Here is a 26316-nt window from a genome sequence, read left to right on the forward strand (position 1 = left end):
TGGGTTCCCTCCGGGTGCTCCAGTTTCCTCTTAGCTTAAAGATGTGCAGGGTTGGTGGATTAGCCATGCTAAATTGCCCCTTAGTGTTCCAAGATACGTACCTAGATGGATTAGCCACAATAAATAAGAGATGTTACGGGGATAGGGCAGAATAGAGAGCTGAGGTAAAATACTCAATGGGCCAAATGGCATCCTTCTGTAGAGATCCTATCTTCCCTTGTCCAGCAAGCAGTGGATACTGGGTCATTGACTATATTTAAGGCTGAGTCACAGATTTTTGATGAGGGCCCTGCAGTAAAGTGGAGTTAAGGCCATTATCAGAATAGCTAATCTTATTGAATGGTTGAGCAGGTCCTACTCCTATTCCTTATGTTCTGATATTTTATCAATTAATGCATCAACTTGCTCATGATCTGGGTCAGCATTCCAATATCCAAAAACACAAATGACAATTCACTTTCTTGTGCAAAATCAGTTTGTACAGTTTAATATAATGTGCTATTATCTCAATTAAATCCACAAAGCATGGAATACTTAAACTGCAGAACAATTTGCAGTCACCATTTGCAGAATGAGAAGATAAATATAATTTGCAGTTGTAAAGCAAACTTACCATGTTAGTAACAGCACACAATCTGAGTGGTCTTTTGAAAGTATGACTGACACCAAATTCATTTTGCAACCAACTGTATACCCATACGACTGCAGAGTGGGTGTCAAGCTTTTTGTTTGCAATGGCCTGCTATTCAGACTACATTGCAGGTCAATATACTGAGGTATCTCCAATATCTGGAACTGAACCCATGTACCCACCAACGAAATCACAGCCTTCGAATTCTAGCAATAGGATCTTTACACATTTCAATTAAAAAAATGAGTTAACAATTCTAGCAATGCCATGATGGTTTCTTTGGAAGCTTGGCAATAATTTGGTTCTGTTGGTCAACTTTCTGAAGCTAAACAGACGCTTGATTCAAAATGAGATGGAGTCACTGTCATACAATTATTAGCTAAAAAGGGAACAATTCAGCTGTCTGATTTAATAAAACTATATACACAATCATGTCAGTTTATTATAAACATTTTCTTGCTGCACAGGAGTTCAGATATATAATTATTTACATCCAGGAAACTAAGTGCAGTCAAGCAAAGAGCTACAATTATAGTCCAATCTTTTCAATTACGTTGAACAAGTTAATTTATGTTGCTGCAATTTTCGGTGAATATGCCAAACCTTTATATCCACCTGATATCCGTATCACACTTAAGTCATGTCAGGTTCTATAGTTGGGCTCAGTGGAATATTTCACAGAAGTTGTATCAGATTCCCACTAAATTATGGGAAAAGTATATTTTCAACAATACTTGTGTACTTCTCAAATTAATTCAGTTTCTGAAAGCTCCACATTTGCTTGCTTTTCCAATGATTTCTTTCAGGAGAGCTCCATCCATTTGCCAAAATGCATCAGTGTTGGTGACTGCAGTCAAATGATTCATACAGAATTTGAAACAAAATTCTTCTAAATCCTAGATATAAAAGAAGAAATTTCAAATTAGTACTTCCTGGTAGCACAAGAGCACATTGGACATGAAGACAGAAATAGGGGAACATTCTGCATTGCAGCCAACAGCAAAGCCCAGGGAAAAACTCAAAGTTACTATCTTAGATACTAAACTTGTTTGATCTGAAGTTCCAAAACACTATCTCACACTGTCCCTTACGTGAGCCTCTCCCTTTTCTAGTTGCTTTGAAGTGTGGTCCATGATAGTAGGACTAGGAGACACAGCCTCAAGATAAAGGTGGGGCGGGGGGGGGGGTTTAGAACGGAGTTGAGGAGGAACTTCTTCACTCAAAGGGTGGTGAATCTCTGGAATTCTCTGCCCGTTGAAGTGGTGGAGGCTGCCTCGCTAAACATTTTTAAGACGCAGGTTGATGGGTTTTTGAGAAGAGAGGGGATTAAGGGTTATGGGGAGAGGGCGGGAATGTGGAACTGAGCCACGACAGATCAGCCATGATCTTATTGAATGGCAGGGCAGGCTCGAAGGGCTAGATGGCCTACTCCTGCTCCTATTTCTTATATTCTTATGTTATGAAGTAAGTGTAGTTATTAGCAGCACGCTTGTGAGCCTGTGGGTTCAATTACTATTGTTGTGACTGTTAATCACTTTCATAAGCATGCCATTAACTGGCAGCCACCATTCCCTTGTTGGGAAAAATTTAAGCACAAGAATTAGGAACAGGCCATTTACCCTTCGGGCCTGCTCCATCATTCAATAAGGTCATAGCATGGCCTCAACCACTTTTCTTGTAGGCTTCCCATAATGCTACACTCCCTTATTGATCAAAAAGTGTCTAAAGTAACTTTGAATATATTAATCAACCCAGCCCCACGGCTTGCTCGGGAAGAGAATTGCACAGACTATTGACCTTGACAGAGAAGAAAAGTTCTCATCTCTTGTCCTAAATGGGAGATCCCTATTTTTTTTTTAAAACTGTGTACAGTATCTCCTAGATTCTTTCAAAAGGAGAAAGCATCCTACTAACAGAGAGTGTGCAGTTAATAACTAACACGATCGTCATCAACTCACCACATATGATGTCGATGAACTGATCTGAAGAATCCTTTCTGGTCACGTGCAGCCAGTTTGAACATGACGTCAACCTTTCCAGCAGGCGCGAGAAAATAAAATGATTGGACAATGGCAGCTGACAGAAAAATAGCCGCTCTGTAATCGAGTATCTAAACTTCAGCTGGCCAGGGTCTTTAAATCTGTCTGGAGTTATACTGCCTGCTGGGAATTTAAACTGATGTCTTGCATTTGGGAACTTTATTTGAAATGAGGCCAGCGGCTGCTGGTCGTCTGTAAAGGGAAAAGTTTTCATGGGAGGCCCTGGACTAGAACCTCTCAGTACTCGGTAACTTTATGGGTTATTATAGTGCGAGTCAATTACTTTAAAGTGGAAAAGAATTTTGAACACTGTCACACCACATACAAAATTTTCATATGAAACCATGGCCGAGTTCAGCAGGAAAAAACAAGAAAGGATTAGGAGAGTTGTAAGGAATTTGGATTTCTGGAACTCAAGTAATGGACGTTTGCAACACATTTTATGTTAATTGTGTATAAATTCGTGAGTAGGGAATTTGCTGCAGAAAGGAAGGGCATCCAAAATTTAAAACCAAGGGACAGCAGTAAGTAACAAAAATATATTAATATATAAACAGAGTACTCAACTAGGTCAAAGGGGATAAGATTAAAATTATTGAGCAGAGGATACCAACAATGGGCTCCGAATGGCATTAAATGAAAATCTGATGTGTGTAAATAAATAACATGGATGGCACGGTGGCAGTGCATAGCACTGCTGCCCCACAGCTCCAGGAACCCGGGTTCAATTGTGGCCTTGGGTGACTGTGTGGCGTCTGCACGTTCTCCCTGTGTCTGCGTGGGTTTCCTCCTGGTGCTCCAGTTTCCTCCCACAGTCCAAAGATGTGCAATAGATAGATTGGCCATGCTAAATTGCCTCTTAGTGTCCCAAGATGTGTCGGTTAGGGGAATTAGTAGGATCAATATGTGGGGTTACAGGGATAGGGCTAGGTGGAAGCTCCGTTAATAGTTGTTGCAAACTCGAAAGGGTGAATGGCCTTCTTCTACACTTGTAAGGATTCTACAATTTTGTGAATACATAGGCAACTCAGGATACTAAAAATGTGCACTTGCATACCTATATATATATAAGAACATAAGAAGTAGGAGCAGGAGTAGGCCATCCAGCCCTTCGAGCCTGCCCCGCCATTCAATAAGATCATGGCTGATCTGTCGTGTCTCAGTTCCACATTCCCGCCCTCTCCCCATAACCCTTAATCCCCTCGCTTATCAAAAACCCATCAACCCGCGTCTTAAAAATATTTAGCGAGGCAGCCTCCACCACCTCAACGGGCAGAGAATTCCAGAGATTCACCACCCTTTGAGTGAAGAAGTTCCTCCTCAACTCCGTTCTAAACCACCCCCCCCTTTATCTTGAGGCTGTGCCCCCTAGTCCTACTGTCCTTTCTGAGCGGGAAGAGCCTCTCCACCTCTATCCTATCCATCCCATTCATCATCTTATACGTCTCAATGAGATCTCCCCTCATTCTTCTAAACTCTAACGAGTACAAGCCCAGTTTATTCAGCCTCTCCTCATAGCTCAACCCCCTCAACTCCACCCTGATCTACTTCACCAATTCTCCAGAAGCTTCCCCTACCATTATCTTTGGTCCCCACACAAACTTCAATCCCTTTCTCTGGTCATTGCCTGAGATCATTTGTGATCTCCATGGCATATTTAATCCTTGGTGTAAGTTTTCAACTCATTATGACTGATGTATCATCATCAGACTCCACACACTCTCAGCTCAACTGCTGCTGAAACCCTCTTACGTGCCTGTGTTACCTTTAGAGCTGACCATTCAGATGTTGAGCTAATCCAAAACTACATTTGACAAATGCACTCCTGCATTTGTCGAGCCACACTGAATCCTTGTCTATAATGCTTCAAGTCTAAAATTCTCCTTGTGTTTCATATATTACATTGCCCTTCTCTAGCTTTGTAACATCCACCAGCTCACAAGGGAGAGGGGCAAAAGTGGGAAGAGGAAGAGCAAGAGGTGGAGGGGGAGGGGGAGAAGAGGGGATAGAGAAAAGGGAGGGAAAGAGGGTAAGAGAAGGGAGGTGGAAGAGTGGGGAGGAGGGGAGCCGAGAAGTGGAAGAGAGAAGGAAGGGAAGGGGAGAAATAGCGAAGAGATTAAGGGAAGGGAGAGAGAATTTGGCGGAGGATGCAAGTCCAAAACCAAATCAAAGAAAGAATCTATATGAAGTTGGGCTCATGGGTCAAACAGCCTTGTCTTATTACAGTCATTAAGCTCCTATAGTTAGAATATTTATGATTAGGTATATTGAGATGAACTTCTTCTCAGAATCTGATGATTACCAGACATACAAAAATTTGTTGCAGGTTAGGAGTTCACAAAGTCTATTCTAACAACGAGTATGAAATCCAGTGCAACTCCATTTAAAAACCACAATGCTAGATTAACTAAAAATAGCCAGCATTTAATATGTTCTCACCTTTGCATCATATCGGACAGCTGCTGAGAGCAATAAAAAGGCATTCTCCACAGTAATGCCTCTCTTAATTATCTCCTGGCACAGTTTTTTCACTTTGTTTTCACAGTAAGAAGTAGCCAAATCCAGAAGCCCTGTGAAACATAAATCTAATGATTGCAGGACAGAAAAGCCTCTAAAATTCAATTTGAGCAAAAATACAATTTAAAAAGCGAATGCATGAGAACCTCTCAAGTACACAATACTAGTTTGTTGGATCCAACGTTAAATATCACTTCCACAAATCATAATTTATACCAAAAGCAAACTAGATGAAAATCATAGCACCCATTCATGCCAACTCAGTTGAACAGAAAAGAGGTGATGCTGACAAAACCATTGGATGCAACACCAGAGAGTACAAATCAAAGAACAATGAACAAAGCAATATAATAGGAGGATAAAGCATGACAACTTAAAATATTATCCACTAATATTTTACAATGGAATGTGTTTGACATCATGGGGGACAGGTTTTGATTCTCGGCACCATACTGCAAGCACTGGATAAGGCGCGCAGAAGAACAACTAAAATAAACCTAAATGTAAGATTGTAACATAGAAACCGCACAATGTAGAAAGAGGTCATTCAGACCATTGAGTCTGCACCAACTCTCCAACAGAGATTCTTAGCCAGGCCCACCCCCGCAACCTATACCCATAACCTCTTGCATTTACCCAGTAAATCCCCCTAACCTGCACATTCTGGGACAAAATGGGGCAAGTTTAGCATGGCCAATCCACCTAACCTCGCACCTTTGTATTGTGGGAGGAAACCGGAGCACCTGGAAGAAACATACGCAAAAATGGGGAGGACGCGCAAGCTCCACACAGTCATCCAAGGCCAGAAATGAACCCGAGTTCCTGGCACTATGAAGCAGCAATGCTAACTACAATGCCACCCCACCCAAGGAAAAATGAACAGATCAAAATCTGAGATGTATAGAGACGACCGTTAATGGCAAAGGTCCTCAGGTATACACATTTTTCAAAAAATGTACGGTTCGGAAGGGTAAATCTGGACTACTAAAGTAGGAAAGACAGGATGACATGAACATCAATTAGTGATAAATATATTTAAAAGCAATAAATTGGGTATAATCAACACAGGGGGATCTGACACCGTGCATTCAGATAATGCCATTGAAGGGCAGCGCATAAATGAGAAAGAAAGCAGCCAGGCTAGGTCTTTGGGACACTAATGGTAACAGTGCAGGAGCAGGAAGAGAAGCCACTGCAAGTGATTCTCTAGCTATCAGTGGGTAGACAATGGAATCCAGGCAAGGGCACTCCAAATTAGCTGAACAATGGAGGAGAGTCATTGCAGGAAGGTAGTCTCGTCATTAACCATGTCAAAGGTTGCAGGGAAGTCGAGAAGGAAATGTAGGGATACTGTAACATTTCCACAGTGGATGTAACTGAAGGCTTTATTTACATCACTTCTATGCTGCAGCATGGATGGAAAACTGATTGTTGAGATTCAAACAAGGTTGTGGGAAAGATGGGTATGTATTTAGGAGGTGATATGTACGAAACCTGAGTGGAAAGGGTGATGCTTAATAATTTACAGAAGTTCTTTAAACAAAGGATTATAAATGTCTGCAACAGCATGCCAAGCAGGATATTAAGCATAAAAGCTAATGAGGTAGGGAAACAAACCATCAGCTTGGCTCAGGTGTTAATAAGGTGGTTGTGGTTTCAGACCTCATTATAAAATTAATGTATATAACCCAGGCTGACAATTCAATGTATTACTGAGGATGTGCAGTATTGCTTTTTTTTGGATAATACATTAAGGCCCTGCATAACCGTTCAAATGGAGGAGAGAGAGAGAGCAGGGTATCATCCAATGAACTGGTCATCATTTCTGCAATAGCCGAAACTATCAAGAAGCAGATTCGTTCCCCTCATTTGAAGCGTATTTGGGATCTTGCTGTGTGCAAACTTGGGAAATGGGAACAGAAGAACAAGAGTAGGCGATTCAGCCACATCATAGTTTATCCATCAACCAATTCCACATTCTCATCTTGACCTCACACCCCCGATAGCTTTGGCCAACAAAAACCTACCTCTGACTTATTGTGAATAACCAATCAATCATCAAATGCCACTTGCAGAGGAAATTCCAAACTTGTACCACCCTTTGTAGCTAGAAGGGTTTTGTAATCTCATTCCTAAAAGTTCTGCCTCAAAGTCATCAATAAATATGGTGACTAACAGAGCCCCCAACACATATCCTTGTAGAACACCATTCATCACATCCTGACAATTAGAGTACCTGTCTATTATCTCTATTGTCCACCTACTACCACTTACCCAATTTCCTATCAGATCGATAATTGGCTTTAATTCCATAAACTTCAAAGTTAGCTAACAGTCTCAGAGAGCTTTATCAAATGATTTCTGAAAGTCCATATAATTAACATCCCTAGATCATTCCCTCTCCTCCACTTTGGTCACCTCTAAATTAAGGTTCAATAAGTTTTACAAATCCATGCTGGCTCTCTCTTTGATCAGCTGAAAATGTTTTCAGTCACTTGAAGACTCAAAAAATTTCCTCACAGCCTAGATGTTAGGCTGACTGATCTATCATTTCCTGGTTTCCTTCTTTATCTTTCATAAATATTAGTGTAATATGCACAAATTTTCTAAAGGACAGGTTTTTGATTGAGGGAACTTTTAAAGAGTATAGTTACAGCATCTGCATTGTTCTCACTTACTTCTTTTAATACTTAAAAATAGAAACCATCTGGTCCTGGCAATCTGTCATTCTCCAGGACCATTATTTCCTTGATGACTGCTTCTTTTTCATATCCTAAACTTTTATGCCTTTTGATAATTAAAGGAGGATGTGTCAGAAGGAGCTGCTACACCAGGATCCATCGTGCAGGTTTAGTGATCATCTATTGGAACAATCCAGCAGCAGTGACAAAATACACACTGCCAGAAATTTAAACAAAATATTTTCCCTATTTTTTAAGAAATATGGCAGCTTTGAGGAGTTTGACAGATGAGCAGTGATCCACAGTTTCAAAGCAGGCCTCCTCACATTTGTCAACTTTAGGCAATAGACTTTTTTTAAAATCTACTACCAAAGGACAAATGGCCTTCCTGCATTCATTAGGGAAATTTTGTGCTCTCTAATTTCTACAGTCATTTCTACATCCTACTCAAGAGGCTTGAACAAAAAAAAGCTGGCACTCCAGTGCAGTACTGAGGGAATGCTACACTGCCAGAAGTTCTGTCTTTCAAATTTTGATGGAATTGAAGTTGACTGACACATCATGATCTTTGAATTTGCCATTGGACAATTATCCTTCCCTTTTGACACTTACTCTGGCAACTGAAAATTATGTGCCACACTCCCAAACAACAAGTGAAATTTACCAAGAGCTCAAAAAGCTGCGGCAGAAATTAGTAAATGAAGGATCTCTGTCTTTGCTGTACCAGGTATCAGAGAATAGCAAGCAAATTAAGAAAGCCAGAGTATCCCAGTTGTGCTTGCTATTTTAGGGGCAGCACATTTGCACAATGGTTAGCACTGATGCCTTTCAGCGCCAGGGACCCAGGTTCAATTCTTGACGTGGGTCACTGTCTGTGTGGAGTTTGCACGTTCTCTCCCTGTCTGCATGGGTTTCATCCTTGTGTTCTGGTTTCCTCCCACGGTCCGAAAGACATGCTGGTTAGGTGCACTAACCATACTAAATTATACCTTAGAGTACCCGAACAGGCACTGGACGATTTTCATAGTAACTTCATTGCAGTGTTAATGTAAGCCTACTTGTGACACTAACAAAATAACTTTATTAACTATGCTATCCTTCATTAGACTTATCCATACAAACAAGGGCTAAATTGCATAACAGTACCTATTGCATCCTCTGGAGGTAGGTTGACAGAGTCTGTGTACAAGTATTCTAGAAAGGCACGGTACACTGGATAGCTAAACTGGTCAATCTCAATCACCTCTTTTTCATCTTCACTCCAATAGGATTGAAACATAGTTCGAAAATGCTCACACCTATGGGTATGAAAGGAACTAACATTAGTAGCAGAAGTATCTTTACAAGTCTCAAATTCCTAGAAAGCATTGGCTTATAAAATTTTAAAGCAGTACCTGATTTTCAGAACAGCTTTATGAACATGGATGAATTTTCCTTCCACACAGAACTTTAAATCTGATGTTTCCAAGCTGTCAAACTCCTTGTGCAGAGATTGAGCTATAGTCAGGTGATCATCCTGCTCTACAGAAAGTGGAAATCGAGTGATAAAAACAAGTGTTGAGCAACAGCACAGATGCTCTGTCAAGATAACTTGCGTCACCAACAGGCTCAATTTGGGGCATACTACTGTTTGCTGTCTCCAAATAAAAATTTATTGAAAAATTACATTACATGGAGGTAGGGGAGGAGGAACATGTTTAACAAGTGAAAACAATTAAAAAAATTTAGACAGTGAAATCTGATAACTTGCTACTGTCTCAATTTTAATTATGTTTGCAATACAATCAATATACATAAAATGGGTCAATACCATTGGACACAGATTTAAGACAATTGGCAAAAGAATGAGGGTGGAAAAGCCAAGGAAAAAAATTTAATGCAGCAAGTTGTAACAGCAGCACTGCCTGAGACCTTTAAGCAGACCCAGTCACAAATTTCAAAAAGTGGATTTGTAGTTGAAAAGAAAAAAGCACTGGGCTGCGATAAGCATTAGGGAGAGATGGCTCCTTCAAATAACCAACACAGGGATGATGGGTTGAATCAACTCCTCCTATATTGCAAGATTCTGTGAACTAATGAATTATTTTAATTATTTTTTTTTGGTTACTGGACCAAAATAAAATGCAGATTCAAGAGGGAAGCCTACAAAACAAATTTCCACCTTTCAGATTTTTGTCTGCATTTATTCACAAAGCTCTGATTTATTAGCATCTTACCTATGGACAAGAGGCGCCACGTTACTGCTGGAGAGGCAAAGCAGGCAAACACATCATCCGTGCAAGAAAAGTGAGTGAGGCGTGGGAGGGTAACCGATTGGCCCCGGCAGTGGCCCCACATGTACACCTGACCACCCTGAGTCTTAGCAGCTGAGGTATGAGTCAAATGACAGGTTGCAATCTCCACAATCCTATAGACAGAGAGCAAGGTAAACAGGTGACAGGGCAGGTGATAAAGTACAATATGTTCAGGCAGAAGTTTTCTGTTGGATTAGTAGGTGCCTATGTTTGAGCTGCCGGCACTTTCTCATATTCCTCTCAGCATGCAGCTTGATTATATCTTCAATTAAAAGAAACATAGTAGATTGGTTAACTGTTGACATTGTTCTAAGTAGCGTTGTTATTCTTGGGTTTAAATTTAACAATGACTAATCATCTATAATTTACTTCCAGTGTTCCTTCAAGGCAGTGAACTGATGGTAAATCCAAGAACACAATGCAGGACCAAAGGAGATAAAGAACAGGATAGGTGGAAACAATGTATCTTAACCGATCATCTTCTGTGTTGGGGAATGAGACAAGAATAGCAAACAATAAGCAGTATGAGAGAAACAAAAGCAAAACACTACGATTGCTGGAAATCTGAAATAAAAAATACAGAAAATGCTGGAAATGCTCAGGTCTGGCAGCATCTGTGGAGAGAGAAACAGAGTTAACATTTCAGATCAATGATCTTTCTTTCGAACAATCTCAAATAAGTGAAAAATATCTGGGATATTCTCCCCTGAAAAAAACTTTAACCAAATTAGCACATTGTGAGGCATGTCCAACTGATGTCAATTAGATGAAGAAATTAAAATATCGTCATTTTAATTAGTACAGATTGTATTTAAATATGTTTTGTTTGATAGACATTAACTCATTGAAGTTTTTACTTCCTGTGGAACACCCAGATTAATATATCTGCTGCAAGAGATCATGAATAACATTAGACCCAAATGACAACATTGGATTAGATAGGAATACACTTCCCAATCCAGATGAACAAACGCAATTCTATCCCCCATTAATTTACTGTTTCCTTTTTACAAGCTGTTAAAACACCCAGCCTAAAAAGCAACAGGATATAAAAGCAAGAAATACACTACATAGGCCCATGAATACATGCTACAAATATTTCTATTTATTGAATATCTCTCAAAGGTTTATTCTGATTTTTTGAAGAAAATAACATTATAAAACGTTTTCCCTCCATTACAAACCAATTTATAGACAGAAATGTAGATTTTGGTCCTGTTTATTAGTATATCTACCCATTTAAAATAAAAAATGTTCACATCACAGGTGTGGCATTGTACACACTAAATTATTGGAAATTCAAGATTATTTTAATGCATATGGGCCCCTAAATCACAGCAGAACTCCACTTTGCATCTTTGCAACATTAAAAAGTACTTGCATCTATCCGTTTTTGATCTCCACTACTCTCCAGGGAGAATTCCAAAGATTCACGATTCTCAGAATAAAAATGTCTTCTCATCACTGTCTTAAATGGGAAATCCCTTATTTACAAATGGTGTCCCCTAGTTCTAGTCTTTCCCAGAAGGGAAATCTTCTTTTCAGTCATCACCCTCTCAAGTCCCCTCAAGATTATACATGTTTCAATAAGAATACATCACATTCTAAACTCCAAAGATCAGCATGTGGCTTTCTAAATGATGGTTTATTACATGTACAAGAAATTGCAACAATCTTTTCCTGATCTTGGTCAGCAGAGTTCTTCTGGTCTCAGATTTTACTAGCACCTCTTCATTGGTAATGTGACTTGGCCGAGATATCTTCATTATTCACCTCAAAAACCACAAGTTGCAGCCTTTGTCTTTGCATTTCTTCTCTGATTGTCCAACACTCACTTATAGCATTGTCAGCTTTGTTTTCATGGCTAATTTTGAGTTGATCATGATCATTTCATCTTTTTAAATGTAGCTGTGGCCATTCCAATCCAATTCACGTTACTTCTTGCTGGCACTTTCTGCCAGATGTTATATAAATACAAGATAACCAAATTAGCCTACCCGTGTGACCTTACCATTCTTCACTGTAATCATACATTCCGGTATCATTTTCTTTTTGGACATTACTAGATATTTTGTTTCCTTACAATTTAGGCTCCGTCCTCACTTCCCAATTTCATTTATTACTCTATTGAAAATCTTTTGCAGTTTGTCTACAGAGTCAGTAATAAGAACAATATCATCAGCATATCTTATATTATTAAAGTTGAAACCTCCGACTAATAATCCAGGAAGGTCTTCAATCTACCCAAGAATATTTTCACCAAATGAATTGAGTAAGTCTGGGGAGAAAACACATCCTTTTTAATCTTCACAAAAAGGCCTCGGTATTGAAGGAGGGGGCGGGAGCTCTCTGCGCCGAAGGCTTCATTTTCAATGGAGGGTGCAGGCCTTAGTCGCAAAAGGGGATGCGGGCCTTATTTTCAAAAGAATACATAGATGGAACAATTTCATTCTAAAATTCCATACAGAGCAAGATGGGTTTATTTTAATAAGAATACAGGGATAGTATCGATTTCATTTTAAAATGATTGCCGAGATTGAACAGTCTGAAATTTTGGTAATTTATTAGTAATCCTAAGATGTTATTGGTGCTGCTTTCCAACAGTAATAATGCTTATTAGTTCTAACACTGTATATTACAGACCTAATGCCATGAGGCTTCATGGGTCCAGAGGCAATATTGGGGAATCAAAGCAACTCCTTCCCGACTTTCATACCATTGTTCTGTCATCTCTGGTGGGTCTGTCCTGCTGGTAGACAAGGACCTATCCAGGGATGGTGGCACCTGGGACATTCTCTGTAAGGTATGATTTGGTGATTATAACTATGTTAGGCTGTTGCTTGGCTAGTCTATGGGACAGTTCTCCCAATTTTGGTATAAGCCCCCAGATGTTAGCAAGGAGTACTCTACAGGGTTAATTGGACTGGGTTTGCTGTTGCCATTTCTGGTGCCTTGGTCGATGCAAGTTGGTCAGTCTGGTTTCATTTCTTTTTAATAGACTTTTTAGTGGTTTGATACAACTGAGAGGCAAAGTCATTTCAGAGTCAACCACAGTGCTGTGGGTCTGGACTTGCATGTAGCCCAGATCAGGCAAGGATGGCCGACTCTGGCATTTGTGAAATAGATGGGTTTTTCTGACAAAAAATGGTTTTATAGTTACCATTAGACTAGATTAACTGAATTTAAATTCCAGCAGCTTCACATGTTGTAGGATTTGATCTTGTGTCCCCAGAGCTTTAGCCTGGATCTCTGATTACTAGTCCAGTGACATTACCATTATGCCACCGTTTCCCATCTCCATTGAGCTCACTGTGTCCATGTCAACTCTTTGAAACAGCTATCCAGTTCAATCCATCCCATCCACCCCTCTCTTTTCCATAGCTCTTGATATTTTAGCTACTCAAATAATTATTAAATTCCCTTTCCAAAGTTACTACTAAATCTGTTTGTACTGTCTTTTCATGCATACTTAACACTGAGTAAAATCATTTTTTACTTGGATCCCCATCCCAACCCAGGCCTTCACCAAGTTATTTTATTTTGAGTAGCAAGGCGAGGTAAGCATTTTGGTCAGCCTAGGTACATGGAGGCAGCTACTTATACAAAGTGAATTAATTGTTAGGTGCTAGCAAAAAGCAACATTACCTTTCTTTCTCCAAAGTGATCAGTACTGGCACCAGCTGGTTGATTTTATTCCCAATACCCAGCTGCCCAGTTGTATTAGCTCCCCACGCATATAGCAAGCCCTCATCTGTTAGTGCGAGCGTATGAGCGGGACCACAGGCAATCTGTAAGTAGAGTAACATCTATCAGCTATGATAAAACCTAAGAACAAGTTCTCCAAAATATTGACTGCATTTAAACAGGGAATATTGAATCAATGTTTAGGCACTGTTGAGAGAAATGAAGTGCGTATAATTTTCAAACCATACAGATGTGAAGCTGTTTATAATAATGACCATAGGACTGAGAAATCTTGAACTGTTTCCTCTGGATTTCATGCATTGCTATTCTCCCAACACGAGAGTAAAAGCAGGAATGGAAATGCATGTTCTAAATCAAGTCTTTACCGCTGACGAAGGATGATGCAAAATTGCTTATACACCCACTGTTACTCAACACAGGAAACAGCCTGACCTATTCAGCTGAATGCTGTTAACCTTCAGGCATTACTTCCCCCAAAACAACGGATTGCTGGAAACAAATGATATTACAGTTGCCGCCTAGCATCAATGCTGTTTCCCCTGTTCTGGGATCTATCAAAATTGCGTTCAAACTCAGGCCAGGGCACTTATTTAAGTCACCTTTGATGCACAACTTGACTGTACCAAAAATAAACCATCAGGCCTCATCCTTCTTAACCTGTCTTTTTACAGGGTTGACTACACCTCCTTCCTCCAACATCTCTCCACTATACTCCAGCTGAATGGGACTGCACTCCTGATTCAAACCTGGAATTCTGGGAGAGATGGGAATGGATTTGGGAGGCAACAACATCTTCAAGGACATTTTAGATAATGCATCTGTTGGGCAATAACATTTCATTCTAATACACTCATTTGGTTTCAAGAGTAAGAAGGCTTAGGTCTTCAGACTTGGCTGTAAATTTCCCATCTGATGTCTATATCCCCACCAAGAACACAGCTCATAGTAACATACCTAATGGCCCTGGGTACTAACCAAGATAGAAGTTTCAAGTACATAGCAAATCAGAAAGCACCAAACAGCAGAATTTTGAGTCTGAGGAATTATCCCTCAATCTCTCTTTTGATGTTGTTAATTACATTAACCTTCGGCATGGGATTGTTTCCTTTTAGTTCAACTCCCACCTGTCTGAACATAGCCCACCTCCACCAGTGGTTTCTTTGCTGCCCCTGGTCAGCTGATCTCTTCCCTTTCTCTTCTCCAAGTTGCCCCTCATTTACGTACGAAGAGACACAGACTCAGCTTCTATACAGTTGTGGCAATGCCTAGCTCTACCACTTCAGCAATGACCCTTCCACCTCTTGAGCTGTCAAATGATGGATAAGTCAAAATTCTTCCATAGATGTGCCACAATATTTTTCCTTTGCTGCAGATTTCATCCACCATGGGTTGTTCCTTTGGGCTGAACCACAGTCGAGCCATAGAAATACAGAACAGTTACAACACAGGAGGGGGCCATTTAACCCATCATTCTATGTTGGTCTTCAGTAGTAGTAATTCAATAGTGCCATTCCCCTGCCTTTTTCCATGTAGTCCTGCATGATTTTCCTTTCCAGATAATGACCCAATTGCCTTTTTACAGCTTCAATTGACTCTGTCTCCTTTATGTTCTGTGGTAAAGGATCCCAGATTCTAACGACTTGGTGCATGAAAAGGTTTTCCTAATGTCACCATTGCTTCTTGCTTTGTTTGCCAATTACCTTAATCTATCCTCTGGTTCTAGATCCATCTACTAATGGGAAGTCTCTCTCTAGCCAGGCTCATGAATTTGAATATTTCCATCAAATCTCCCTTCAGTCTTCTCTTCACCAAGAACAATCCAGACATCTCCAATCTCTCTATGCAACTGAAGTTCCTCATCCGTGAAATCTTCTCTGCATCCATTCTAATGAATTTGCATCCTTCCTAAAGCACGGTGTCCAGAACTGGATGCAATACTCCAGTCGGGGCTGAACCAGTGTTTTATACAAATTTAAATAACTTCCTTGCTTTTGACTCTACGCCCCTATTAATCATACGCTGGATGCTGCACCTTTTATTTATCGTTGCAGAAAGTATAAGGGCCGCAGTGACTCAAGAAGGCCCAGCATCATTTTGCAGGACAACTAGGGATGGGCAATGTTGCAAAGTTCGGTAGAGTATTGTAGATTGGTGTTTGTAAAATTATCTGTTAAAAGGTGGTGCTTTTTCTCAGCCTCGAACCCAAAACTGAAACATTTGTATCAAAAGGCCAAGCAGTAGTGTTACCAAAGCAACAGGCTTTCAGCCATTTGAATTTTTTTAAATTCAGCTAATCAATTTGAATTAGGCACTGAGATACCAAGCACCAATTTAAACTCTACGGTTTTGGCAACCTAAGACCAATCATATTGTGGGGAATATTGATGTGTCATCCCAAGTATAAAAGAGGGCAGTGCAACAGAAGAGGACAGCAACTGCCACCTGCCACATCTTATAGCTCAAAGCCTCATCTAGATACCAAAGGAGGAGGAAGCTCCAGGCAGAAGAATCAATGAAGAAAGAACAGAATATTCCAGAAGACACAAAACCTGGTTGCAATTTCGAGTGACTCAACTGTCTTTTTGTTAATGAGTGAGAGTTATATTTATTTGAACAGCATTCCATTAGACACGTTTTTATTCGGTTTGTTAATAGTTTAGTTAACTTGTTCACTGTTAGAGCAATAAATTGCTACTTGTTGATTTTAGAGACAGAGCGTCAGGGAGTCATTTTGATTACTGCTAAAAGTTGCTGAAGCGCAGGTCTTAGCACTTCACACTCACTTGTCATTATCACACTAAATGTCATTATCAGGCGCAGCATGGAACTTGCCAGGCCCAATAACATCTCCCACCTCGCCAGGATTACTTCACTCCGCTGCGGTTTAGAGTAGCTCCCCACGTTTGGGGAACTACTCAGAGACCCTGCTGGTAGGAAAGGGAGCGGGGGGCAATCAGGGCCCCCCAGGAGGTCAGGCAGTTGGCGGGGGGGGGGGGGGGTGATATCCCCTGGCCATGGGCATCCTGGTAGTGCCAGCCTCTGTCCCCTGGCACTGCCCAAGTGGCAAAGTGCCCATGCCAAGGGGGCACCTTGGCACTGTACAGACATCAGGAAGTGCCAAGGGAGTGGGACCTATTATGGGTGGGGCCTTGGAGCAATTAATGGGTGGGGGGTGGGTTCTGCTGCACTGTGCATGGGGATTGACCTGGGCTGAAGGGAGGCCAGCGATCAGATCCCGTATCTGCCTCCTCCCACCTGGGGCCTCGTCATCAGGGTGCTCCAGGATGTGGGGTCGAGGGAGGGAGGAGCACCACTACAGTGGTCCTGGGCTGGCCAGTGAACGGGGAGACTGAGATTGGGCCATTACGCATGTACAGAGTTCTGGAACTGTCAGACTCTGGTGTGAATAGGCCCCGTCCCCGAGCTTTTAATGTTATTCATGATTATGACCTCTGTAATGCACAGACAGGGGAGGCTTGGCTCTGAAGTTGCACTGAAAAAACAGTTGTGATCTCAACCAGTTTTCTTGCCAATTCAGTAGTTTTAGGAGACTCACCCCCAAAGGATTTGAATTGGAGGAAGGCCAATTTCAATAGCATAAGACAAGATTTGGCCAAAGCTGACTGTGAACAGCACTTAAAGAAAGTCCACCAGTGAAGTGGGGGTCTTTCAAAAAGAAACTAGAGAGCATACAAAGCCAACATGTTCCCATAAAAGTAAAGGGTGGGACCAAAAAATCCCAAGAAACTTGCACATCAAGGGGAATACATGATTGGATGGGGAAAAAAAGGAAGATTTCTGGCAGATACCATGAAGGAGTGTCAAAGGTGCAATGGGGTACTCAAGAAAGAAATTAGGAGAGCAAAAAGTGGCATGAAGAAAAACACTGGTGGGCACAATAAAAGGAAAATCCCAAGAGGGCAACCGGGGAAAGAGTAGGGCCCACTGGGGACAAACAGGCCACCTGTGTTTGGAGCCGAAAGATATTCATGAGGCATCAAATGAGCATTTTGCATCTGTGTTCACTATGGTGAAGGAGGGAGGGGGAATGTGAGATAATTGAACCCACTTGCTAGTCCCATCATATCAATCATAGACAAGGCCATCTCTGGCCTCTTCCTTCTCACATATCCCACCCACATCCCAACCCTACCTCCTTGTGTACCTATTCCTGGGGATAAAAAAACTATCCCAATTCACTCTCAGCTGCATTTTCAAAATCCCAACCATCTAGCCTTTGGCTCAGCACTTGCCACAACATTTCTGCAGCTATTGATTTGATCAATTGCACCCACCCCTCCACCTTTGATACCCCAATCTCTGAAACCATTAATTTATTTCATTCTGTTCCTCCAGTATGACACTTAAAATCTACAAGTGTAGACTTGAAAGGATACGGATCAAAACTACTTTAGCTCTCATCATCTGATCTGGCTGGATTACATAAATGAACTATGCAGTCCTGCTCTCCTCTGCTAAAACTGCTCACTATTCCAGCATCATCCTGGAATGCAAAGGTAACCCTTGCTTCTTTACCCTACTCCAAACTGTCTTCTTAAATCTCTCCCTCATCACATTGAAATTGTGAGGAGCTCATGGTTACCTTTGTCACCAAGATCAAAACCATCTGATCAGTTTTCTCTGCTGCATTCCTCCCTTGCACTAGCTGACCGGGCCAAATTTCCTCTGAAGTGAGCCGCCTGCCCTAGCATTGGATTCTCATCACTCTCTAGTTTCTCTCCTAACTCCCCTCATATCCACTCCAAACTATCACAAGATCCACCTCCTGCTCCTTCAACACTATCCTCTCTAAACTACTGACCACCCAACTTCTTTTCCTGTTTCCCCATCCTGCCGCTCAAACAGCTGACTGACTCGATTCTTTCCGGGGATTGACACTGACATAAACACGCAATTGAAAGCCAAAATGCTTTCAAAGTACACTCAGTATTTACAAAAAGCAAATTGTACCGAATCATTTCACCAGAGTTGTATATGAGTCACTGGATCATTCTAAAAGACCATCCCATTTTCTGGGAAGCAATACAATACTTCTTTCAAGTATAACTAATTTTTAAGGCATTTTTCAAAACTGTGTTACATTTTATCCAATCATGCCACAGGAGTCAAAGTCAATAAGGATTTCCAGAATTTAACAAAGCAGCTCAGGTCAGGAGAGGTTATACAAAATTATCTACCTGAAGGACACAAATTCCTTGCAATGCAGTCACTCTATTGGGGGTAAGGTGGTTTCCACTGATTCCAGTTCCCAGTTGACCGCTGCCATTGTAACCCCAGCCATACACCTGTAGTGTAGAAAGCAAACATACAGAATCATACCTTATTGTAGGATGCCATTCAGCTCACTGCATCTCTGAAAAAATATCCAAATAGTCCCACTCCCCCTGCCCTTTCCCCATAGCTCTGATTTTCTTTTTCTTTGCAAATATATCAAGTTCCCTTTTGAATGTTGGTATTGAATCTGCCTCCATCACCCTTTTAGACAGCAAATTCTAGCAAGTGGCATAAATATTATTTTGGGAATTATCTTAAAACTTGTATCCTCTGGTAGTTGACCTTATCACTTGAAACAATTTCTTCCCATTCCATTAAATACCCTCAATTTTGACTGCAACTACTAAACCTCACCTTAATCTTCCCTACGTTAGGATAAAAATCCCAGATTGTCTTTGCATTGTAGCTAACCACTGCCTGAGCAAATCCCTCTCAATAAAACTGAATGACAACAACCAAATGGTCATCTGAAGAAATAATACCAAAAGAACATACAAATATTATTATACAAATGCCCTGTTGGCATTATGCCTACGGTTAGAGAAAGGACAACTACACTATGCAGTAACATTCCGTCCTATACTGGCTGCCACAACAGCAGTTAAGCTTCATAAAACTATACACCTATTAATTCCTGTAAAGAGCAAAAAGGAAAATGTCTTGTGTGGTCTTAGGTCATTCCAAAGCTTTTCACAGTAAACAAATTACTTCTGAAGTTGAGTCATTGTGGTTCTGAAGGCAAGCTTAGCAGTCAATTTGCACATAGCATGGTACCGCAAAGACAGAAAATTAGTCAATTGCCAATCAATCTGGTTTTGGCTCTGTTGGTTGAAGGATGATTGTCAGCCAGAATATTCAGACCTTCCTCAACACTGCACCAGTTGGCCAGGATACTAAGATCTCCCTCAACACTGCACCAAAGTGTCAGCTTGTAGTAGGGGTTGAAGACGTCAAGTGAGGTTTGAACGCACAATCTTCTGACTGAGTGTTAGCATTGTGCTTTCACCTGAAACAAGCAGAGGCCACTGCACAGCCAATAAAGCACAGTTACTGTGTTGGCTGGATATTCAACAAATCTTGCAATAGAGCAATTTCCAGCATTCATTCAACCAGTTTATAAGGTGGGCAGGGATAGGATTCTCACCCTGCATTAAACTCTAAATTTTAAAAGTTCAAGAGGGAGCCAACTTCAAATAGCTTCACTGATACAAAATATTAAGCTGTTGTTCACAATGCAAAACTGTTCAAGGTAGTAAATAAAAAGTTATAGTGCTAAGCTAAATTGATAAGCTGTTTAAGTGTCTCGGTCACAATTTGAGAGATAACTAGAACCCTTCGATGAATTCAATTATATAGTGCCTCTCATGGATGTCCCCAAATGCTTTATAGCCAATAAAGCACTTTTGAATTGTAGTCAGATTTGTATTGTAAAAGATACATCAGCCAATTTATGATCAACAAGATCCCACAAATAGTATGTGATATTTCAAAATTCATTCATAGGATGTGGGCGCCACTGGACAGTTATTGCCCATTCCTAATTGCCCTTGGACTGAGTGGCTTGTTTAGCCATTGCAGAGGGGGCAGCTAACAATCAACCTCATTGCTGTGGGTCTGGAATTATATGTCAGCTAGACCAGGTAAGGGTGGCAGATTCCTCCCCAAAAGGGCATTTGTGAATCGTGACCAAATAATCTGTTTTAGGTGTTGCTTGAGTGACTATTTTGGCTAGCTCACTGCTTCAAAGCTCCTTTTGGAGTAGCACCATGGGGGATCTTTTATGTCCACCTGAGAAAGCAGACGGTGCCTCATTTTAATGACTCAGCTGAAAGATGGCACCTCCAACACTGCAGCACTCTCTTAGTACTACATTGAACTAAGTGCCAGCTTTGATTTTCTGCTCAAGCCTTTGGAAGGGACTTAAATCTACAACTCTCAAGCATACAAGCCACCAATTGCACTGTATAGCAACATATTGTAGATGGATCTATGCGCTACCAAATACACACCACCTGTGCAGGCCCTGGAGCGCTCGTCCCCTATGGCACCGCCACCGCCCCCTAAATTAAGTCAGGCTAACAAAAACAGAAAATGCTGAAAGATCACAACAGATCTGGTAGCATCTAGTAGGGGTCTGTCGTATACTCCTTGCAATATAATTGCCCCTTTTTGCCCCATAAAGTCTCATACTTGTTAACCCATTTAGTTTTTTTAAATCCCTTTTCAACTGTAATTGATTCTTTAACCAATAATGCTACCTTCCCTCCTTTTGTCACCCACTTTATCCTGCCTGAAAACCCTATATCCAGAGATACTCAGCTGCCAATTTTACCTTTCTTTAGCCAGATTTCTTTTATTGTAAAACATCATGCTGCCATGTGTCTGTGCGTGCCCTTAGTTCATCTGCTTTGTTTGTAATACTCCTTGCACTGAAATATAAACAGCTCAGCCCCATCAATCTTCTTTGCTTGTTACCCCTCATTTCCTTTGTCTTTCCAAGTCACTGACTACATCATTAACTATCAGGACCCATCAAAGACTACCCTTCCGTTCCTATCCCTTTGCCATTCTCATTTAAAACATCCCCAGTGGAACTAGCAAAAGCCCCCACAAGGATATTAGTCCCAATTCTGCCAGGTGCAACCCATCTGACTTGTACAGATCCCACCTTCCCCAAAACCGGCCCCAATGCCTTGAGAATCTAAACCCTCCTTGGTATACCATTTCTCTAGTCACCGCATTCATCTGATCCACCCTCTTATTTCTGCTCTAGCTAGCACACGGCACTGGGAGTAATTCTGATATTACTACTTTTCCTGCATTCTAATTTACCTCCTAACTTCTTATATTCACTTTTGAGGATCTCATTCCTTTGCTTACCTATGTTGTTCGTACCTATGTATACCACGACCATTGACAATTCACCATCCTGAATTCAAGTCTGCGGCCTAGAAGCACCTGTCTTTACCCTTCACTATTGAATCCCCCATCGCAATAGCCCTGCCGCTGATTTTCCTCTCCTTCTGTGCAGCAGAGCCACTATGGTGCCATGAACTTGGCCATTGCTGCTTTCCCACGAGAAGCCACCCCCTGCCAACAGTATCCAAAGTGGTATGAGAGGGGGATGACCACAGTGGATTCCTGTACTTCCTTCTCGAGCCTTTACCACTCCCTTTCTGCCTGTGTAATCTTTACCTGCGGTGTGACCACCTGACTATGCTATCCATGACACTGAGCACTGTGGATGCTCCACAGCATGCCCACCCACATCTCTAGCTCTACATTAGATTAGCCAGTAGCTGCAGCTGGATGCACTTCCTGCACACATGGTCATCAGGGACACCATATTTCCCACATTGCACAAGAGCAGCACCTCAGAGATCTGAGATCTCCTGCCATGACTTCTGTCTAGATTAAGCAAGTTACTTCCTTTAACAGAATTTAATTAAGCTATGCAACTTCTTTTGTTTTGAACATTTCTATTATAATTGCAAGTTCCTACCTTTGTTTAATCTAATATATCAAACTTTAAAAAGCCAAATACTCTGCAGGTACCACTTACCAATCGGCTGTTTCTGTTGGGACTATGTCACTTTCTGAACTGTGACGTTACCTCTGAGAGCCGCTGCAGTGGCGCCGATGCTGCAAGGCCGCCACTCGCCTTTGCGGATAGGTGGAAAAGGGGAGGAGTACCTTGCTCCCTTTCATCAAATTCATTCAGTCACCAGACTCCAAATTAAGCACACTATTTCAGCCCAAGATAGCACTCCAGCGTAAAGAACGTTGGCACTGTACAATTGCCTGTTTTTATGCTATCTTAATGTAGCCTCTGAAAAGTCGGTGCAGCTGCAAGCAGAGCCTGTATGAGCCCTGCTTTAAAGCTGGTCTACAACTCATGTTCTTCCAACCCAAACAGCAATTTTTAGTTAATTACTAAATTAAAGACTAGACTTTAGATAGAAATCAACCCTCAAGTTCCCTCAGTCAAACTTCAACTTAAGAACTCTACTACAGCCCAAAGTAGCACTCCAGTGCAAACACTAGCGCAACAATAATGAATGGGGAATAAGATACTGAATCATGACAAATAATTACCTCCCCATTTTCTACTACAGCCATTGAGGATATCTGACCGCAGGCAATGCCAACAACCTTCTTGTTCTGCAAACCATGTGTTACTCTCCGTGGTGTTGCCTGGCTAGCAGTAGATCCTGATCCAACTTGTCCACAGTTGTTGTAACCCCAGGAATAAATCTGTCACCAAAGCAGACACAGAAGGTAAAATCCTTAAATTGAGCAAAAGCAGGACATATAGTCAAGTTTAAATGGAATTAACTCTACCAAGTGTAACAGGTTTTCAAACATGTAAATATCCTTGCACCAGAAGTTGCCATATGTGAAATGCTTATAAATTGAGGCTCTAATTTTCAAAGATTAAGTAATGATTTAGGTTATGGAAACTAGCTCAATGTTCTGTAGATAGTTATAATCCTGCACATCATCAGTGCACACCACTGGTCAAAATTTGTATTTTGAAGTCCTACATCTGTTTGTGCGCATGCATTTTTACTGTCTATATGTCCCTATATGCATAGCTTCTTATGATTTTATGTGCATTTTATTCATGCACATGCATGTGAACGTATTTCAATGCAAGTATGTGTATGTGTTTGTAGGTTAAATATGACCTTGCATTTGACAGTTTTACAATGAAATTTTTCTTTAGTTATGAAACCAATAACTAACACAGGAGGAGATTTCCTCCTTTCAACAAAAGGCTTTCAAAATTTGCCTTGCTACTTCCAAGCACTGTGATGGTTTCTCAATCATGGAGCTGATCCTGTAGTATGGACGAAATCCCTTACAGACTGGGAAATATCCATTTCCAAAGATGCAATTAGGTCACTGCTCTGGGAGTCAGCTACTAATTTAAGGTAAAGTGAATGTTTCAGTATGTCGACTCAAAGTAAGGAGAGATTGAATCACAGTTTGTGTCTAGAACCAACAAATGAGTTTCTAGCAGTGAATTCTAGCATAGTACAATTAATCATAATCTCTCTGTTGGAACAAGTGCAACTGTGAAGAGGAGGAGGAAAGAGAAAGTGCCATATCAAGCACTCAATTTCTCCCAGCAGTTTCAGCCATTTTATTCACAGTATTGACCTCAAATGACTCTATGGGATTAACGATGACAAATTCTTTAGTTTAATTCTTCGCTGTCAGGTCACAATATGAAGATACCTTTGTGCACAGGAAGCCACGCTGTTCCCAATAATGTCTAACAATGGTATGGCATTGCTCTGAGGCAAAGTGGAAATTATTGCTGGAACTCTACTTTCTAAGTTCCTAAGGTTGTCATGGCTTCAGAAAGGGTGCAGAGGAGATTTACCAGAATAGTATCAGGAATGAGGAACTAATTGGATCACACTTTCAGAGAGCCAGATTTAATGGGTTGGTAGCCTCCTGCTGCACTGTTTGATGCAATGGAAAACAAAAATAAAGGAAATTTACTTAAAAAATGAAACCCACACAACTTTTCATTCTAATACCTCTTTTATAGTTAGCATTTTGTAAAGATTAATTTTTACAGTTGTAAATCAAATCACATGCATGGATAAATTTCAGTCAAACAAATAGTGGAATCTGTCAAAACACTGCATTTAGAAGGTCAGCTCTCACCTCCCCTTCTGTTGTTAGAACCATAGAATGATTGCAACCACAAGCAACCTCCACTGCTTTCTTGTCATAGAACATGCTGGAAACTAGGAAAGGTAATGAGCCAGGACCCGTTGTTCCATTACCCAATTGGCCATAGCTATTGAGGCCCCAGGAATAGGTTTCTCCATCTGTAAAAGATGATGATATTTTTGGAAGTGACTGATTGGTTCCAGAGGCTACCTGAAGATTGTAGGCACAGATCCTTGTCCTTATTGAAAATCCAGGCACTTTTAGCATTCCAGACAGTTTCAAGCCCATTTTTGTGGGTGTGGGTGTGGGCTGTATCCTCTAGGTCCATTCAAAAGAAAATAAATCCCCATTAGGACTACCCTGAAAAATGATGGCCCCACAGAGCTACTCCCCCTCATACACCCACATTCTCAACTCCATTTCCCTTATTCTGAAATAAAATTTGAAAAGTTCTAGTTTAAAAACATATTTTGGATAGTGGGGTTGGCAGGGGGCAAGCAGGAGTAGCACTGAGAAGCTGATGAGAGACACTGAAGGAATGTGAGCCATGGCAGGAACAAATGTGCACTCTGTGATGGCTCCTCATTCATGATGCTGGTCTGCAGGGCAAATGGAATCCCACATTGGGTAATATCCATTTCCACGGCAACTTTATAAGACCCCTGTCAGACCCCACTTGGAGTACTGTGCGCAGTTCTGGTCGCCTCACTACAGGAAGGATGTGGAAGCTATTGACAGGGTGCAGAGGAGATTTACAAGAATGTTGCTTGGATTGGGAGGCATGCCTTATGAAGATAGGTTAAGGGAGCTAGGTCTTTTCACCCTGGAGAGACGAAGCTTGAGAGGCAACCTGATAGAGGTTTATAAAATGTTGAGAGGTATAGATAGGGTGGATTCTCAGAGGCTATTTCCCAGGGTTGAAATGGTTGCTACGAGAGGACACAGGTTTAAGGTGCTGGGGAGCAAGTACAGAGGAGATGTTAGGGGTAAGTTTTTCACTCAGAGGGTGGTGAGTGAGTGGAATTGGCTGCCGTCGGAGTTGGTAGAGGCAAACTCACTGGCGTCTTTTAAAAGACTTCTGGATGAGTACATAGGAGTTACAGATAGTTCTATGGCCTGGTAGGTATGGATATGATCGGCTCAACTTGTGGGCCGAAGGGCCTGTTTGTGCTATAGTGTTCTATGTTCATTGATGCAATTAGATCATGGCTCCAGCTACCAATTTAAGGCAAAATGAGCATCATAGCATACTAACTTGAAGCAAGGAGAGCTCGAGTCACAGTTTGTGGCCTAGAACCAACAAACTGGGTTATCAAATGAGTTTCCAATAGTGAATTCTAGCACAGTATCTCAATATCTCTGTTGGAACAACTGCAACTATGAGGAAGAACAGGAAAGAGAAAGTGTGACATAGAGTCCTCAATCCTTCCCAGTAGGATCAACCATTTTATTCACAGCATTGGCCT

The 26316-nt window shown here is 41.2% G+C and overlaps 1 protein-coding gene across 2 annotated transcripts in view; it reads right to left on the reverse strand.

Annotated features, from left to right (window-relative positions):
• Positions 1-722: 722 nt before the first annotated feature.
• The window catches only part of rcbtb1 (regulator of chromosome condensation (RCC1) and BTB (POZ) domain containing protein 1), a 42535-nt gene continuing 16941 nt past the window's right edge, over positions 723-26316 (reverse strand). For both annotated transcript variants that reach the window (XM_080204243.1, XM_080204245.1), the window contains exons 4-12: positions 24842-25008; positions 23258-23416; positions 19066-19173; positions 13808-13950; positions 10085-10275; positions 9263-9389; positions 9015-9166; positions 5110-5240; positions 723-1527 (exon numbers count right to left, since the gene is read on the reverse strand). In XM_080204243.1, the coding sequence (XP_080060369.1) occupies positions 1387-1527; positions 5110-5240; positions 9015-9166; positions 9263-9389; positions 10085-10275; positions 13808-13950; positions 19066-19173; positions 23258-23416; positions 24842-25008 (1319 nt within the window). In that variant the 3' untranslated portion in view covers positions 723-1386. The remainder of the gene's footprint in view (positions 1528-5109; positions 5241-9014; positions 9167-9262; positions 9390-10084; positions 10276-13807; positions 13951-19065; positions 19174-23257; positions 23417-24841; positions 25009-26316) is intronic.

Source organism: Carcharhinus amblyrhynchos, chromosome 15 (genome assembly GCF_965287045.1).
Source record: "Carcharhinus amblyrhynchos chromosome 15, sCarAmb.v2.hapA, whole genome shotgun sequence".
Taxonomy (NCBI): domain Eukaryota; kingdom Metazoa; phylum Chordata; class Chondrichthyes; order Carcharhiniformes; family Carcharhinidae; genus Carcharhinus; species Carcharhinus amblyrhynchos.